Source organism: Symphalangus syndactylus, chromosome 5 (genome assembly GCF_028878055.3).
Source record: "Symphalangus syndactylus isolate Jambi chromosome 5, NHGRI_mSymSyn1-v2.1_pri, whole genome shotgun sequence".
In the NCBI taxonomy this organism is placed as follows: Eukaryota; Metazoa; Chordata; class Mammalia; order Primates; family Hylobatidae; genus Symphalangus; species Symphalangus syndactylus.
Window position 1 is genome coordinate 22,470,822 of NC_072427.2, and position 16,199 is coordinate 22,487,020.

The 16,199-nt window shown below is 42.7% G+C and overlaps 1 protein-coding gene across 3 annotated transcripts in view; it reads right to left on the reverse strand.

The window, feature by feature from the left end:
• HDGFL3 (HDGF like 3) overlaps positions 1-11,373 on the reverse strand; it is a 95,995-nt gene extending 84,622 nt beyond the window's left edge. The window contains exon 1 of one of the 3 annotated variants that reach the window (XM_055277428.2): positions 10,878-11,114. In XM_055277428.2, the coding sequence (XP_055133403.1) occupies positions 10,878-10,961 (84 nt within the window). In that variant the 5' untranslated portion in view covers positions 10,962-11,114. Of the gene's footprint in view, positions 1-4,026; positions 4,184-10,877 lie in introns of those variants that run through there. The other 2 variants (XM_063638618.1, XM_055277429.2) reach the window with 2 other exon arrangements.
• Positions 11,374-16,199: the final 4,826 nt, after the last annotated feature.

The following is a 16,199-nucleotide window of genomic DNA, read 5'->3' on the forward strand; positions in this document are numbered from 1 at the left end:
ACACATTTGTTCTAGGTTACCTGATCCTTTGTAGTTAAATAAATCTTTATCCCAGGAGCTTACTCAAAACGAAGAATGGAGACCATGATATTTCATAACTCTACCAAAGGCTTTGCCCTTCCCCTGACATCACACATAGCATAAGATAGGGTCAGTGCTGAGCTGGAGAACAGCCAGAGTTCTTGAACACCTGGCATATCATAAAATTTAATCTAACCTTAATTCTTTTACTTCAAAATATTTCCGTTTATAATAGTATAGTGGGTCTGTTTCTAATAACATTTTACATATTTAATGTGAGTCAGTGAGCCAGATGTAAGACATAAAACTGTGCTTACAGTAACTTTTCAGAAATTTATCTTTTAAAAAATTGAAAAATGCCTTCCTATCATCAATACTAGGTTCTCTCTACTCAGACTGCTGTATCTCACAGTAGCAAGGTAATCTTTTTGATAGGACAAAATAATTAAAAAGGAAATATAAAATCATTAGAAACGTGTAATCGCAAAAACTTTACATCCACTTTAAAGGGTACCACAAACCTGCCCTATCTTCAAGTTTTTGAACTTCACAAAAGCTCGTCATCTTCAGTCATAGATAGCTTGATACCTCCACAGTCTAGTCCCACAAACCAGGAAAACCCCACAGCCTCAATATCATCAGCCAGGGAACACTAGTTTGTCAAACACTGTATATAACTTGGTAGTCAGCAAACATGTGGAACTTACTACCTTTAAGAAGTCAATTATAGGCCGGGCACGGTGGCTCACGCCTATAATTCCAGCACTTTGGGCGGCCAAGGCAGGTGGATCACCTGAGGTCAGGAGTTCGAGACCAGCCTGCCCAACATGGCAAAACCCCATCTCTACTAAACATCTAAAAAAGTAGCCGGGCATGGTGGTGGGTACCTGTAATCCCAGCTACTTGGGAGGCCGAGGCAGGAGAACCTGGGGGTGGGAGTGGGGAGGGGGTGATAGAACTTGCAGTGAGCCAAGAACGCACTACTGCACTCCAGCCTGGGGTGAGAGAGAGAGACTCCGTCTCAAAAAAAAAAAGAAGTCAATTAATTATATATATAGTTGTTGATATATTTGCAGTTCAAAGATTAAAAGGAAGATGAGAATTAAAATCTATATAACTAACCTTTTGGGATCAGGGGAAATACTGGCCTGGATAGTTTGATGACCTAATACACTGTTGCTTAAGCAATTTATGTTCGTGTGACCTTCATGTAAGACTGTGGCTACAGCAGAATAAAAAGCTCAGGACTGTTAACAAATTATCATCTCAAAAATCCAACTTCTGTTCTATATAAACGCATACAACTCAGAGACTACTTTCCCTTTGGCCTACTGACCAGACCAGTGTTTTTCAAACTGTAGGTAATGAAACTCATTTAGCAGGTTGCAACCTGACTTAACATAAAATGAAATATAAAAATATCAGAATGTATCACATATAGTAAGTACAACTTGAAAATTTTTTTGTTATAGGTGCATCTTAGTCCATTTTGGGTTGTTGTAACAGAATAACTGAGGCTGGGTAATTTATAAAGAAAACAGGCCGGGCGCGGTGGCTCACGCTTGTAATCCTAGCACTTTGGGAGGCCGAGGCGGTGGATCACGAGGTCAGGAGATTGAGACCACGGTGAAACCCCTACTAAAAATACAAAAAAATTAGCCGGGCGTGGTGGCAGGCGCCTGTAGTCCCAGCTACTAGGAGAGGCTGAGGCAGGAGAATGGCGTGAACCCGGGAGGCGGAGCTTGCAGTGAGCTGAGATCGCGCCACTGCACTCCAGCCTGGGCGACAGAGCAAGACTCCATCTCAAAAAAAAAAAAAAAAAAAGAAAAAAGAAAACAGGCTTTATTTAGCTCATGGTTCTGCAGGCTGGAATGTACAAGCATGGTACCAGCATCTGCTCAGCTTCTGGTAAGGGCCACGTGCTAAGTCAAAACATGGCAAAGAAGGTCAAAGGGAAAGTGGACACACGAAAAGCAACCAAACAGGAGGAAGAAACTTGCTTTATAACTCACTCTTGCAAGAACTAATCTATTCCCAGAGAACGAATCTAGTCTCCAGAGAGGGAGAACTCACTACCACAGGACCAGCAACAGTACTCAAACACCTCTCACTAGACCCCACCTCCCAACACTGCCACACTGGGGATAAAATTTCAACATGAGTTTTGGAGGGGACAAACGGATCATATAAAAATCTCAGCAGAGTGTGTGTGTGCACGCATGTGCACATACTGGGATGGGAATTAATATTTATTTCTCACTGTACATTACAGTCAAAAAACCTGAAAGCCGTTAGACTGCAATCAATCAGCAACAACTCATTTCCAAAGTCTAAATTTTTTTTCAAAATTATTGACTTCATCATCATATAGTAGTCCAGTGAAGGAGATAAGAAAAATTATAACTTGTTTTAAATTAGTTGGTTTCATTTGGAACATCAAATAGTGGTCTAGAGGGAATTAATTTTCAATCCATTCAACATATGATAACTCTAAAAGGATTAACTGAATTTATAATACTACTCCCTTTGAACAAGCATTTCCTCCAAAATCAAACATGTTATTAATAATAAAGTACTACTTCAGTGTCAAAGGAAAAGGAAATAGAGATCTGAAGTTGAGTTTATTTTCTGACCTATCTGTCTACATCATAAAAAATCCTTAATCTTCTGTGAAACTCATTTTTATATGTGCTAACCACCACTGAAACTATCACTTAAAACCACTCTCATCTCGTATTTTGCAATAGAAACTGAGAAGTTATTACTATGTGATCACAAATTTTTCAGTCCCCATACAGGCAACCTGGCAGCTACCACTGACTCCCCTACATTGACACCTCTACTTCTGGGTAGCTGTATAGACTCTATATTCAGACTTAGAGAATCTACTCAGAATATGAGTTTCAATGATCAAATGAGAAGAGTAGTTTATTCTTAGACCCTTTTTGTATGTTAATGTGGTCCAGTTTATCTTGCCCCCAAATCCTGAAGCTCTGTGGAACTTCTAGAAATGGCCTATCACAGGCCGGGTGCAGGAGCTCACACCTGTAATCCCAACACTTTGGGAGGCCAAGGAGGGTGGATCACGAGGTCAGGAGTTCAAGATCAGCCTGGCCTAGATGGTAAAACCCAGTCTCCACTAAAAATACAAAAAAAATAGCTGGGTGTGGTGGTGGGCACCTGTAATCTCAGCTACTCGGGGAGACTGAGGCAGAGAATTGCTTAAACTCAGGAGGCAGAGGATGCAGTGAGCCAAGATCGCCCCATTGCACTCCAGCCTGGGTGACAGAGCGAAACTCCATCTCAAAAAAAAAAAAAAAAAAAAAAAAAAAAGGCCAGGCGTGGTGGCTTACGCCTGTAATCCCAGCACTTTGGGAGGCCGAGGCGGGCAGATCATGAGGTCAGGAGAATGAGACCATCCTGGCTAACACAGTGAAACCCTGTCTCTACTAAAAAAATACAAAAAAATTAGCCCGGCGTGGTGGCAGGCACCTGTAGTCCTAGCTACTCGGGAGGCTGAGGCAGGAACCTGGGAGGCAGAGCTTGCAGTGAGCGGAGATCACGCCACTGCACTCCAGCCTTGGTGACAGAGCGAGACTCCATCTCAAAAAAATAAAAAAATAAATGGCCTATCACACTCAGGAATCTAAAGGATGGGTAACAACAGGAAGTCCCCAAATTCCCAGAGTCTAGAGCCAACGCACTATTATAAAGCCACACAGCAGTTGCTGAAAAACATACCTTCCAAGCCACAGAAGCATTTACTGAGACTTTACTACGTTCCCTGCATTGTATAAATAAGAAACTTCGTGTTTCTTGGGAGATAATTATTTAGTAACTTAATTGGAACTTAATTAGCAAACAGTTCTTTCATATTCATTTTAACATTTGATCCTTAGGAAGAAGGGAAAGAGTAAGAATTATCATCCATCCTATTTTACAAAGAGGTTCACAATAAAAAAGATGCCCAGCCTAACAAACCAAGATAGTGGTGGAATGAAGTACTTGTCTTTTAACTCCTGGTCTGATTCTCTTTCTCTTCATTGCAGGGCTTCCTCAGAAATCTGGAGGATGTCATTCTGAAGGCTTGTGCTCACCAATCATTAGATTACTTTATTCTTTTTTTTTTCCACTTCTGTGTGGCTCTCTGTGACCACACAGGTGGTTATTTACCAGACTAACTGTGGTAAATTCTTATCTAGGTAAAAAGAAGACAGAAAAAAATAATTTACAATCTCTATCCTCTATTTTAATGAGGGTATTTTTATGCAGGAGAAATTAGTATTTGTAACATGAAGGTCAATCCATTCCCCCTTTTACATAGTTGTCAATAAATACCCTATATGAGCAAATTGTTTTACGTACTAGGACCACTATTGACCTTTAAAGATCCTTCACAGTCAGTACTTCTACTCTACCTATAGTGAATGACTAGTTTTTTTTTTTAAAGTTCTAATGCGTTGCAAACAGATGTTTATAAAATAAAAATAAATTATGAGAAAAATAAAAAGACATACAAAATGTAAGCCTCAATTATTAGATTCACAAAGCTATTCCATCAAACAGCTCTAAAAATTTCTAAACTCTTATTTCAATTTCTGTACCTATTTTGTCACTGACAACATTCACAGGACATGCTTTCAGTAGCACTGCAAGTGATTAGGACACCTTTTTGTAGTGGATGAATAACTACATCAGTGGGTTGGATTCTAACATCTGAGACTTTTGAAATAGAAAACTTTCTCCAATAAATAAATATATTTGGGCTAGTCTCCTACTATATTTATTATACTTACAAGCCTATAATGCTTTTCTAATGCAAACAGGCTTTTCAATGAAGTTGTACCTAACTTTAAACCATCAGTCATTTCCCAAAAGAATCAAATACAATCTCTAATAGTAGAAACCTGACTTCAGAGAATTAATATTATTTTCCAAATCATGAAGGAACAGTAGTCATTAGAGAATTCCAAAGGGCATGTGCCAGGAACAGAGACTCATCTGGTTGAAACGGAAGCATTGGAAAATGTACATATTGGTATCAAAAGTTTAAAGTTCCTATTAGCTCCCAGATTAAGTAGGAGAAAATGAGACAATTTGCCAAATCCTTGGCAAAGTGAAAGTAGTCCCTGGGAAAAAGGCTGAGTGAGCTTGCGCCAGGACCGAACCACTGATGTACTTCTTACGCCAAAGTAATGAAGATTATAAACACCTTATTTTATGTTGAAATTAAAAAGAACTGAAGTTCCAAATGATTCTCTGAAAATAATGTGGCCTGGTCTCCAGAAATAAATTTATCACCTTCCAGTAGATCACTGTCAAATGCAAAAAACCTGAAAGTGCTATGGATCAGAAAAGGAAGATTCCCAACAAATATTTATATTAATAAAGGGTATGGAAACACTTCATAATCATGTTTTAGAATTGCTGCAAATTTAATCTATTGCTAGAGATATGAAAAAACTATACCCCTGTGCCTTACATAGAGTAGGTGCTCAACAAAAATTCAGTAAGAGTTCAGCTCTTGAAGCTGTATAAATAGGAAGGTCAAATGCTTCATTCTTATGTTTTACAAAGTGAGAGGGTGAAGAAAGCTAGATCAAAAACATGATAAGCAGTGATTTAATATTAAAGAAAGAGAAAGACACTGATGCAGGTAAACAAACCAGACGGGCTGAAACCAGAACTCAAAGAAAGTCTAAAGAGAATGCTCTAAAGTAGAAAATGAAGTTTCTATAATAAGTCAAAAGGGAATAGGAAGATGCAGCTTAGTAGGAGTGAGGACTCGAAGGAAAAGAAAAAACTCACTGAAAGCTAAAAATAGTGAAATTTAATCCATGTAGAAGTATTAGTTCTCCTTTCCCCCTAACTCATATAAAATGTGTTTTTTTAAATTGAGGTATAACTTTCATACAGTATAATGCACAAATCTTAAATGTACAGCTTAATACATTTTTACATACATACACATCCATGTAACACCATCCAGATCAAGAAAGGGAACATTTCCAGTGCCTTCTCCTATTCAATAACTCCTTTCTACCCACTGCAAACCAGTGACCACTGTATCAGTAATTTATTCCTTTTTATTGTCAAATAGTACTCCACTACGTGAATATACTACAAATTTGTTTACTCATTCTCCTGTTGATGGACATTTGGGTTGTTTCCTGTTCTATCATGAGAAAAGTTGTTATGTATGAGCATTCTTGTACAGTATTTTGGTGAATATAAACACTCATTTATCTTGGGTATATGCCTAGAAGAGACTGCCAGGTCACAAGGTAAGCATATGTAGATTAAGTCAGTTTTCTAAAGTAGCTGTATTAATAAACTGTACTAGCAATGTTTATAATTCTCATATAAAGTTTTTAAATGTAAAAAAGCCCCTTAGTTAAAGCACAAGAATTTTGAGGCTTTTTGTTTATATTGTTTTCTGACCTTTTAAAGTAGGGGGTAACATAAGCAGAGTGCTCACATCTCAGGGGAAGGTTTGGGCGGGGTATGGGAAGAAAACAGAATTTCTATTTCAGTTTCTTACTCTTTTAGCTAAAAAGTAAATTTTACTAATATTTTATATGCAAGTTGACACTATTAATAGTATTCTTATTCAGATGGTTATGTTTATTCACATTGGGTATAGTGTGATTTACTGCCATTTGGTGTGTGCCCAGTTGAGCAGCACTATGGAATATCTACTTCTAACTGAACTAGCTCTCACCAAATGAACAGGTGGCCAAAAAAAGAGAAAGATTCCTACACAAAAATAATATTAGTAATGTAGATGCAAGCAAACGACAAGGTAAAGGTCTAAGCTGACATTTCTATTCTAGAAAATCTCTGGCCGGGCACGGTGGCTCACGCTTGTAATCCCAGCACTTTGGGAGGCCGAGGCGGGCGGATCACGAGGTCAGGAGATCGAGACCACGGTGAAACCCCGTCTCTACTAAAAATACAAAAAAATTAGCCGGGCGTGGTGGCGGGCGCCTGTAGTCCCAGCTACTCGGAGAGGCTGAGGCAGGAGAATGGCGTGAACCTGGGAGGCGGAGCTTGCAGTGAGCCGAGATTGCGCCACTGCACTCCAGCCTGGGCGGCAGAGCGAGACTCTGTCTTAAAAAAAAAAAGAGAATCTCTTCGGAAGTTAAGAACAATGACCATCCATCTAGTCAAATCTCACAAGAAGCAGGCAGAAAATATTCCAAAAATTAAGACTTTAAAAAACATGAACTTAACCTGTAAGTAATAATATTATTAGTTAACGATATTGCACAACGAAAATTTTAAAACATATTGTTTTCATCATGTCATCCCTTTTAGTTTTTGTGTTTAGTTTATGCTGTACATAGTAGTAACAGAAAGTACATGTATGTATAAAGAAAATTTACATATATTAGGGATGTATGCTCAAATTATTTTACCAACAGGGTACACAAACAAAAGCGTTCAGAGACTCTTGTTTTAGCCTCAGTACTTTTTAGCATTAAGCTAGCTAATCCATAACATAGATGAATTTCTAATTTTTAAAGCCACACAAAATTAGGCATACTAGATAAGAAACAGCCAGCTGCTATTTAATGTTAGAATAATACATCTGAACAGTGGGGGAGAAGGAAGGAGGAGGACAGGAATCTACTAGAAAGAGGCATGAGTACTTTCGTAGGCACTGTTCTATACCTTGGTAGGTATTATGCCAATGTATTTATGTATTTATATTACATTTGATATGTATCACATATACTTATATATATCAGACATATATCATATAGAGAGGTATATTTATATTATACCAATGTATACATTTGTCAAACTCACCGAATGGTACAGTTAAAGTAAGTACATTCCATTCTACGTAAATTTTACCTCAAAAGAGAAAAGGATCCATTCAAAGTATTAACCACTAGGTTAATGGCATGCATGTGTCTAGGCGTAAATTATGGTGATGTGTGCAACCTACCTTGAAATGCATTAAAATAAGAGGAACTATTACGTAGATAGGGGGATGGATATACGAACAGATGCATGAAAGAGCAAGTAGAATGAAATTTAATTGTAGAATCTAGGTGTAGATAAATGGGTCTTCACAGTACAATTTTTTAAACTTATCTATATATTCGAAATTTTTCAGGATAAAATACTGGAAAAAATAAATCTGAGTTGAAAGTTGACAATAATTTAAAATAGTGTAGTGATACAAGGGAAAGTTAGAAATTCAAAAAGGAAAAAGGTAGGAATATACAAGTACCATCACTTGGTGCTTTTAGATACTCTGTATTTGTGAGGTGAGAATTATCTTTATTTTACAGACGAGTAAACCGAAACTCAGCTTACAGAACATGGACAAGGTCACAGTGTGAAGCCCAGCCAAGAGCTGAATCCAACCTGTAGGAATGCTGAATCCTCTTGACCTACATTCCTCACAAAGGGCTGCCTAGGACCAAACATCTTCCCTAGAGCAAGGAAGTTGCTTCTCCATTCCTGCACGAACCAGCTCTAACACAAAGTGCGTTCCTACAACATGAACTCTGAAATCTGTTTCCTCCTGGTTTTCCTCCTAAGTTTGAGTCCTTGGCGCCCCACAGTATCTAATCCCCACATGACTGGCCTTCGTATCAAGTGATAATATTTGAAATTTCAATAAGCAAGACTTTTTTTCCCAGTTAGTATTTTATAACATTACCATCTACACAGCTATAACTAGGTGTAAAATGGGAATAATGCCTCATATAATTGGGATGAAAAAAATGAAAACATATGTGAAGTATATGCACTGTAAAAAAGGGGACCCAAATCTTTTTCTAACCTTTACCTTTGGAAATTGCAGCATGCCACTCACGAGAAAATAATATTTCTTTTTTTTGAGTCTTAGGTTGTTTCTTGAGGAGCTCGTTACATGTGAATAGATACAGATTTTTCTTTCTTGTACCTATTTTATCTAAAAACTTAATTGTTTCCTCATTTTATTTTCCATTTTGCATTGATTTGGAATTATCACTTCCAGGAATTTTATGTACAATTAGATATACAACTAAGACCACTTCTGTAGGATTTTTCTGTTTCACAAATTACTACAGGTGGCCAACCTGTGCAGGCAACATATTAATGAAATTTTAAGTCTATTTTCTTTTTGACTATCAGAAGATATTTTTCAAAGGGAAGATTTTAAAAAGCCATTATGTTACCAGGAAATGACCAACTGGTAATAGTAACCTTTAATTGGCTTTGACTTTGTTTATACACATATGCCCTAAAGCTATACATTTCTTACTTGGCGAACAGATTCTGGGATTTTCTGAAGTCACAAATATATTCAGGGACTCCTAAAGTCACAAATGTTGCCTCTCTAAGCAATACTGTATTACAGCATAAAAAATAACCAGTTATTCTACCTTAAAAAACTTTGCCTTATCTTAAGGACAACCTACAGTTCAGATGCGAAGCTATTTTCAGTCTACTGGAACCTGAATAAGACTGTTTTTTCCTCTTGATATCTGAGGTTGTTAGTGTTGGAAAGGATCCTAGAGATGATTTTATAGTTGCAGAAATGGATATGCAGACAGTTGAAATGATTAGTCCATAACAGAGCCTGAACCAGACACCAGGTCCCCCAATTCCTGGCCTAGTGTTCTTTCCATTTGACAATCGTGCCAAACCAAATATTTAAAAAGTGATTATGTCCATCCATTACTTCAACTTCACTAAATTTCAGTCTGGCCACTCGTGATGTCACTTCCTTTTGTGAATGGGTGTATTTTTTTTTTCTTGGTCTTGCTATCTTCACTTGACTACAATACAACATTTTAGAGCTCACATTATATTTATGCCAATTTTCTCCATGCCTGTTTCCGTTCCTAAAGGATACCAATATAATCTCTAGAATGCCTTGACCCTTCTTTTCACAAGATTTCTTATTTCAAGCAATCAACTGCCAACCATACAAAAATAAAAATAAAAGGGATTTCTTCTAAAATACAAAGCATACATGGCAGTGTTGTGTGTCTTCCTCAAAGGGCTTAATAAAAATTGTGAATGCTATGTATTACATGCAGATGCTTTCTAGAAAAAGAGCCCAACGACAACCTTGTTATATAGGAAGAGAGAGCTATTGTGGACTGTAGCAGGAGGCCAAAAATAAGGTTTGAGATTCTACCTAAAACAAATATGGAGGTGGAAAGGCACAAGAAGCTTGTTGGACCCACCAGTCAGAGCTAGGCTGCAAGCTCTCGGCTATCAGAGGTCGGTTTAAAAGAACGATGGGCACCAGAGAGGCACGTACCCCGGGACAATGATAGGGCAGGCGGGGCACCGGGAATCGCGCTCAGGGAAAACTCAACAAGTCTGGAAGGCAAAGGGATGGATGAATGACTGCCAAGAGGCTCCCGCTGGCCTCTGGATGACCACTACCACTTTCCAGGATTTACTGCCCGCCGGCACTCGCCGGCTCGCGGACAGCCGTTCACCCCGCTGCCGTACCTGCCCAGACGTTCGCCCGGGACCCAAGGTAACCACCAACGACCCTGCCCGGAGCCGAAGCCTCCATCGCAGGCCCGCTGCCCGGCGGCGTGGCTTCCTGGTCGGCACCGGCTTTCCAAGAGGAAGGCAGCGTCGGGCCTGCGGGGGCCGGACCCGCCTTCGAAAGTGGGCGGAAGGATGGCCGCCCTGGCGGAGTGCGGGCGCGGCCGGGAGCCCTTGCCTCAGCCCCGGCCCCGTCTTCTCCGTGCCGCGCCGCCCTCAGCCCTCACCACCGCCGGCCGCGAGCTGCGGGCTCGGGGCTGAGGCGATGGGGAAAGGGGGCGGGCGCGCCATCATGAACGGGAAAATGGTGGGCGGGCGGGCCCGCGCGCGGCCGCGGTACTCACCCGGGCCGGCCAGTGCGGGTAGCCCTTCATCTTGGCGAAGACCAGGTCGCCCGCTTTGTACTCGCGGGGCCGCGGACGCGCCATCCCAGCCGCTCCCCTGCCTGGTAGTCCTTGGTCGCCGCGAAGATGCCGGGAGGCCGCCCCCCCGCGGGCCGACGGACTGCGCCGCGCTCCCCGCGGGCCTGGAGCCGGGCGGACTAGCGGCCGCTCCGACGAGGGGAAGCGGCCAGGCGGCGGCTGAGGCAAGGGGTGGGCGGGGGGCGCAGCAGGCCCGGCAAATCACGGCCCGGCAGCGGGGGAGGGGAGCCCCCGGCCGTTCGGCGCTAGCCCGCGTCCGGCCGCGCCAAGGTCCCCGCCGCCGCCGCCGCCGCCGCGCGCGCTGCTTACCAGCGCCGCGTCGCCTGCCTCATGCCGCCGCCGCCGGCCTCCCTCCCGGGCTCCCGGGCGCGGCGCGAGCGCCGGGCCTGGCGTCTGCTCCGAATTCCTTCTCGGGCAGCGACCGCAAACACGATCTTATTATTGTTCTCGCGCGCACTCAGCATCCCCCCCTCCCGCCCCGCTTCCCGCTCCCCTCCCCTTCCCTCCCGCCCCGGCCGGTTAATTCCTAGGTACACGGCCGGCTTTCGCGGAGAAACCGAGCGCGCCAGCCCGGCTGCTCGGCTGGCGGGCGGGCGGTGGGCGCGTCCTCCCCCAGCACCGAAGCCCGCGCCGGGCGGGCGGGAGCGCCTACTCCAGAGGACGCCCGCCGCCTGTTCTCTTTTGTTCTTGGCCCGGAGCTGCTTGCCGCAGCCCAGCCAATCACCACCCGGCCGCCCCCTTCCCCTCCCGTCCGCGCCACTCTGGGGGTTCTCCCCACTCGCGCCCCCCGGTCCCACGCCCACCTCCCGCTGACTCGACCCCCGCCTGGCTACCCCCAGCCAGCCACTTCCGCGGGTGCACTCTGGTGAGTGGGGGACAAAGGCGCTCCAGGCCCGGGGACGGCGGCGCGAGGGGACCCTCTGCTGGGCACCAAGCTGCCGGAAAGAGCACCGGTCCGGAGTCAGCGACCTTATTGGATTCTCGCCCCAGGTCTGCCCTTAACAATGCCGTGTGACCCACCTAGGGCAAGCTATTTAATCGGAGTCATGGGAGGTTTTCTCATTTGCTGAATGGCACAGACGGGATTCGAACCTAGATCCACATGAGTCCAAAGTCCATAAGCGGTTATGTTTCTCTCTGTGTGCGTTTCATAGGCCTGCAGTGTTTGTGAAAAGGACTTGATCTGGCCGGTCACTTGTTTCCAATCCTGGCCACCTTTTGGACAACGTTTTTGAAATTAGCATCCCTTTCTGGAGATTTATGTGCGTATACAGTTCATTAGCTCTAGAACAACATGTTCATTTACCACTATTTTACTCTAAATTCCCTAGCTGGCTGCTTTCAAAGACATTTTGAGAGTGAGAATCTTCCTAACACTCCCTTTTGTGAGGAGTAAGTAGAATAAATAATTCAAGGAGTCGTTTGGAGTTTGTCCAATGAATGAATGCTGCTTCTTTAATCATGCTGTAGCCCACCTCCTTTAAGGGGTCAGCTGGCATAGCTCCTAAATGCTGCTTTCTGTGGCCCTCACCTTGTCACAAGACAGTTCTCATTTGTGTCTGTCCTCTCTCCCTTTTACAGAAGCTAAGTTTTCCCCACCATCCGCCCCCCCTCGCTGGCCCTGTAGAATGGTGTGTGTGTGTGTTTTAACCCCTGCTCTTGTTCTGTGGTGCTGGGCCTCCTATGATGGGGCTTTAAAGTCTCTAGATTTCCTGTGGATTGTTTACTTTGTTAGTAGTGCTTTTACATTACTTTACTAATGCATTTCCTTACTACTTGCATCTCATGATTTTCTGTTTGTTTTTTTTTTTTTTTTTTTGGTATTGACCTGTACTCACCTGTCCTACAGGTTCATTTTTTTTTTCCTCTTTTCTCACCGTGGAAGATGAGTCTAGGTCCCCTTTGCCTCAGTTGTAATAATCTGCTAACATCTCTCTCTCCTAGAACCTACCGTATGCAGCTGCCATGATGTCACACATTGCTCATGAAGCTGTGGAATGATTTCTGTATCCTCATATGTCAAACTCAGATCCCTCTGACTAGCTGTCAAAGCCCTAGCTGTTGCCTGCTTGCCCCTGCAGTCCAGCCTCCCTGTGGGCAGGGGGTGGATATAGGGAAGAGGAGAGAAATGAGAGGGGAAAAGTTGTCAGTTGGAAGCCAACCAGGGGAGGGCAGTAAGCAACGGAGGGACGTGATCACAGTTCAGGTTTAGACATTACTTTGGTGGCCAGCATGGGACTAGACTTGAGGGTGAGAGGCTAGGGGCAGGACCTGCATTGATATTCTCTCCCCAGGAGAGAGAAGACAAGGGCTGAGATACAGCTTGCTGATTCTTTGGGTGGTAGGTGGGTAGGAAGGAGGAAGAGTAGAAACTGATTCCCTGGTTTCTGGTTGGAGCAACAGGATGATTAGTTTTGACACTCACCAAGGTGCAGAAATCCATGAAGAATGGGCAGGTTTGGAGATGAGATCTTGAGTGGTTTGGGACGTGTTGAGATTTCCATGGGCCATCCAGAGAGATAGTTAGTGGGCAGCTGAATACACAGCTTAGAGAAAGTGGTCAAGACAGAATGTAGACTTTTGAGTGATATCAGTATGTAAGTGGTCACTGAAACCATAATGGAGGATGCCCAGGAAACTGTAAAATGAGAAAAGCAGTGCCCAAGTTTGGAGCCAGGTAACACCAACATCTAAGGTTCAGGTAGAAGAAGAATGTAGTGTCATAGGAACCAAGGAGTAAAATATTTTCCAGAAGGAAGGAAATGTCTGGGTAGATGCCACAAGGAGGTCAAGTGAGATATGGAAGGAGATGAGTCTGTTGAACCTGGTGATTGAGCAGTCACTGATGAAACAGTTGGGAACTGTTTCACTGAATGGTATTGGGAAGACACCAGAGTGGTGGATTGAGATGTGAGTAAGAGGTGAAAATGTGGAGGCAGTATAGACAACTCATTGCTCATTGCCAGCAGTGGAGAAGGAGTAGCAAGAAAGGATGAAGGAGCCAGGCATGGTGGAGTGCGCTTGTAGGATTGCTTGAGCCTGGGAGTTCGAAGCTGCTGTGAGCTGTGATCACACCACTGCACTCCAGCCTGGACAACAGACCTCATCTCTTAAAAAAACATGAAGGGAGAGTTATTCTGTTGTGATTTCTGGCTGGTTTTTAAAGCTAGGAGAAATTTTAGTTTGTAATGAGAAGTAGCCAGTAGAGTGCATAATTGATGGAGTTTGGTAATTTTGAGAAGGTGAAAATTTCTCCCAATCTAGGCTTTGGTTTCAGGTTTGCTCAGCACACATCATTTGCCTGACTCTCAATCTCTCATCTAACCAAGTCAGACTTAATAATATACCCACATGGGCTCCCTCTGGCTGGTCATCAGGAATCTCCTAATGCTCTTGGCTAAGAGCCCATCTGTCTCTGCAGCCGGGATGGATGCAGACCACCTTGTCAACACATTGTGACTGGGGATGAAGCATTGCCCTGTGGCTTTCACTGCAGACAGAGCTTTCAGACTGGTTCTTCCACTTTATGCAAAGGACTAAGCTGTGGCTATTCCAGAACAATGCTCTACTCAAATATTTAACAGATAATATGTAACTCTTTAGAGATATAATTAGGACCATTAAAAGAGTCTGATGTATTTTATTTTAGTCAGTGTGGCCCCAGGAGCTGCTCTATTTGCTATATCAAAATAGCATACATTAATTTTACTTCTGAAACATAGAAGGAAATCCATTCACAAATGGTGATAATATCAACTTTCTTTGATCACTTTTTATGTCAGCATCCTCAAATCCCTGTGGGCTAGTACTTCTCCTTGCCTTTGGCTTCTTGATCTATTTTTGCCATCCTCTTCTCAATCATACACATGTATGTATGTTGTTGACGTGATCCTGTTATCACTTTCTCCTTTCATATCTTCACTTAGCTTCCTAGTAAAACTCTAACAGTTCCTTCAAATCTTGCCCCCAAATTCACCCATTCCATAATGCTTCAATTGCCTAAAATCTATTCCTTTGTCCAAGTTATATATGAGGTGATATATATAAGATACTTAGGACAGTACCTGGCACATAGTAAATTCTTATTAAATGTTAGTTGATATTGTTATCTTTGTTGTTGTTTACATGGTGTGAAAAGAACTGTAGAAAGGGATTCAGGAAAATTTGGTGTTACACACACACACACACACACACACACACACACTCAGCATGTTAGAAGAGAGCTCCCTGGGCCTTGCATCAGAGTCTATTTCCATTACTTTTGCCACTAGAGGTATCTCTTAAATGTCTTTCAACCCAATCCCAGGGGACTGGTCTCATATTCCTTGAAAGAGAAAGGTCTGTAAGATATTGACACCCTCTTGAGAGTCAAATAAAAGAAGTGTAATATACTACTTGTAGTGAGAGAGACAACTCCCATGTTGGTGTGAGCATCAGGGGCAGTTCTAAGTTGGTAAAAGGCACCGTAGAGTCAACATGGGCCATGAGGGGAGAGGGTCAGGGTTAAATGTTGGGGTCAGCCAGAATTGCCTGAGTAGGGATGGGTAACAGCAGCAACTGCACTTAGGCCACCAAGTAGAGATACAGATAGCACCTCAGTCATAACCCCAGAAATGTTAATGGTCTTGGAAGGCATTGCTTGAGCTACCTGGGACTTTATTTGGGGATGGAAAAAGGGATCGCTTTAGGTCCTAGGAATTCTCATGAGACTGTGTGCCTAAGGACTATTTCAGTTGAGGTTGTTTTCATTCTCACCCCTTCACTGTTGTGTCACAGGCTGAGGAGCAAACTGGGTAATTTTACTGAATTACTAGCTAATTGGAGAGAGGAGGTTCAAGATATAGAAGATATTAAAGGTTTGAAGAGTTTTGCAAGTTTGCCTACCATTTGTGCTAGTATTATTTCAATAGTAGTGTATATGCTGCTGAAGGGAGCATTAGATTATAATTATATTATTAGCATTCACTCATTTATTGAATAAATATTTGTTAAGTATGGTTATGTATCATCATTGTTCTAGATCTAGGACCCATGGGGAATAATGAAGGAATCAAAACTATGCCAAATGAAGTATGTTACAGGAGGCTAGGGTATCTATATCTAACCGTCTGGAGGGCTACCATGTAGAGTGAACAATGTGGGAGACATGACACTTTGATAGTTTGAGGCTTAGACATGAAGAGGCCTAGTAGCTTTTATTTCACGCTCTCGAAGTGCTGACCTACCATGTAAAGAATCATAAAT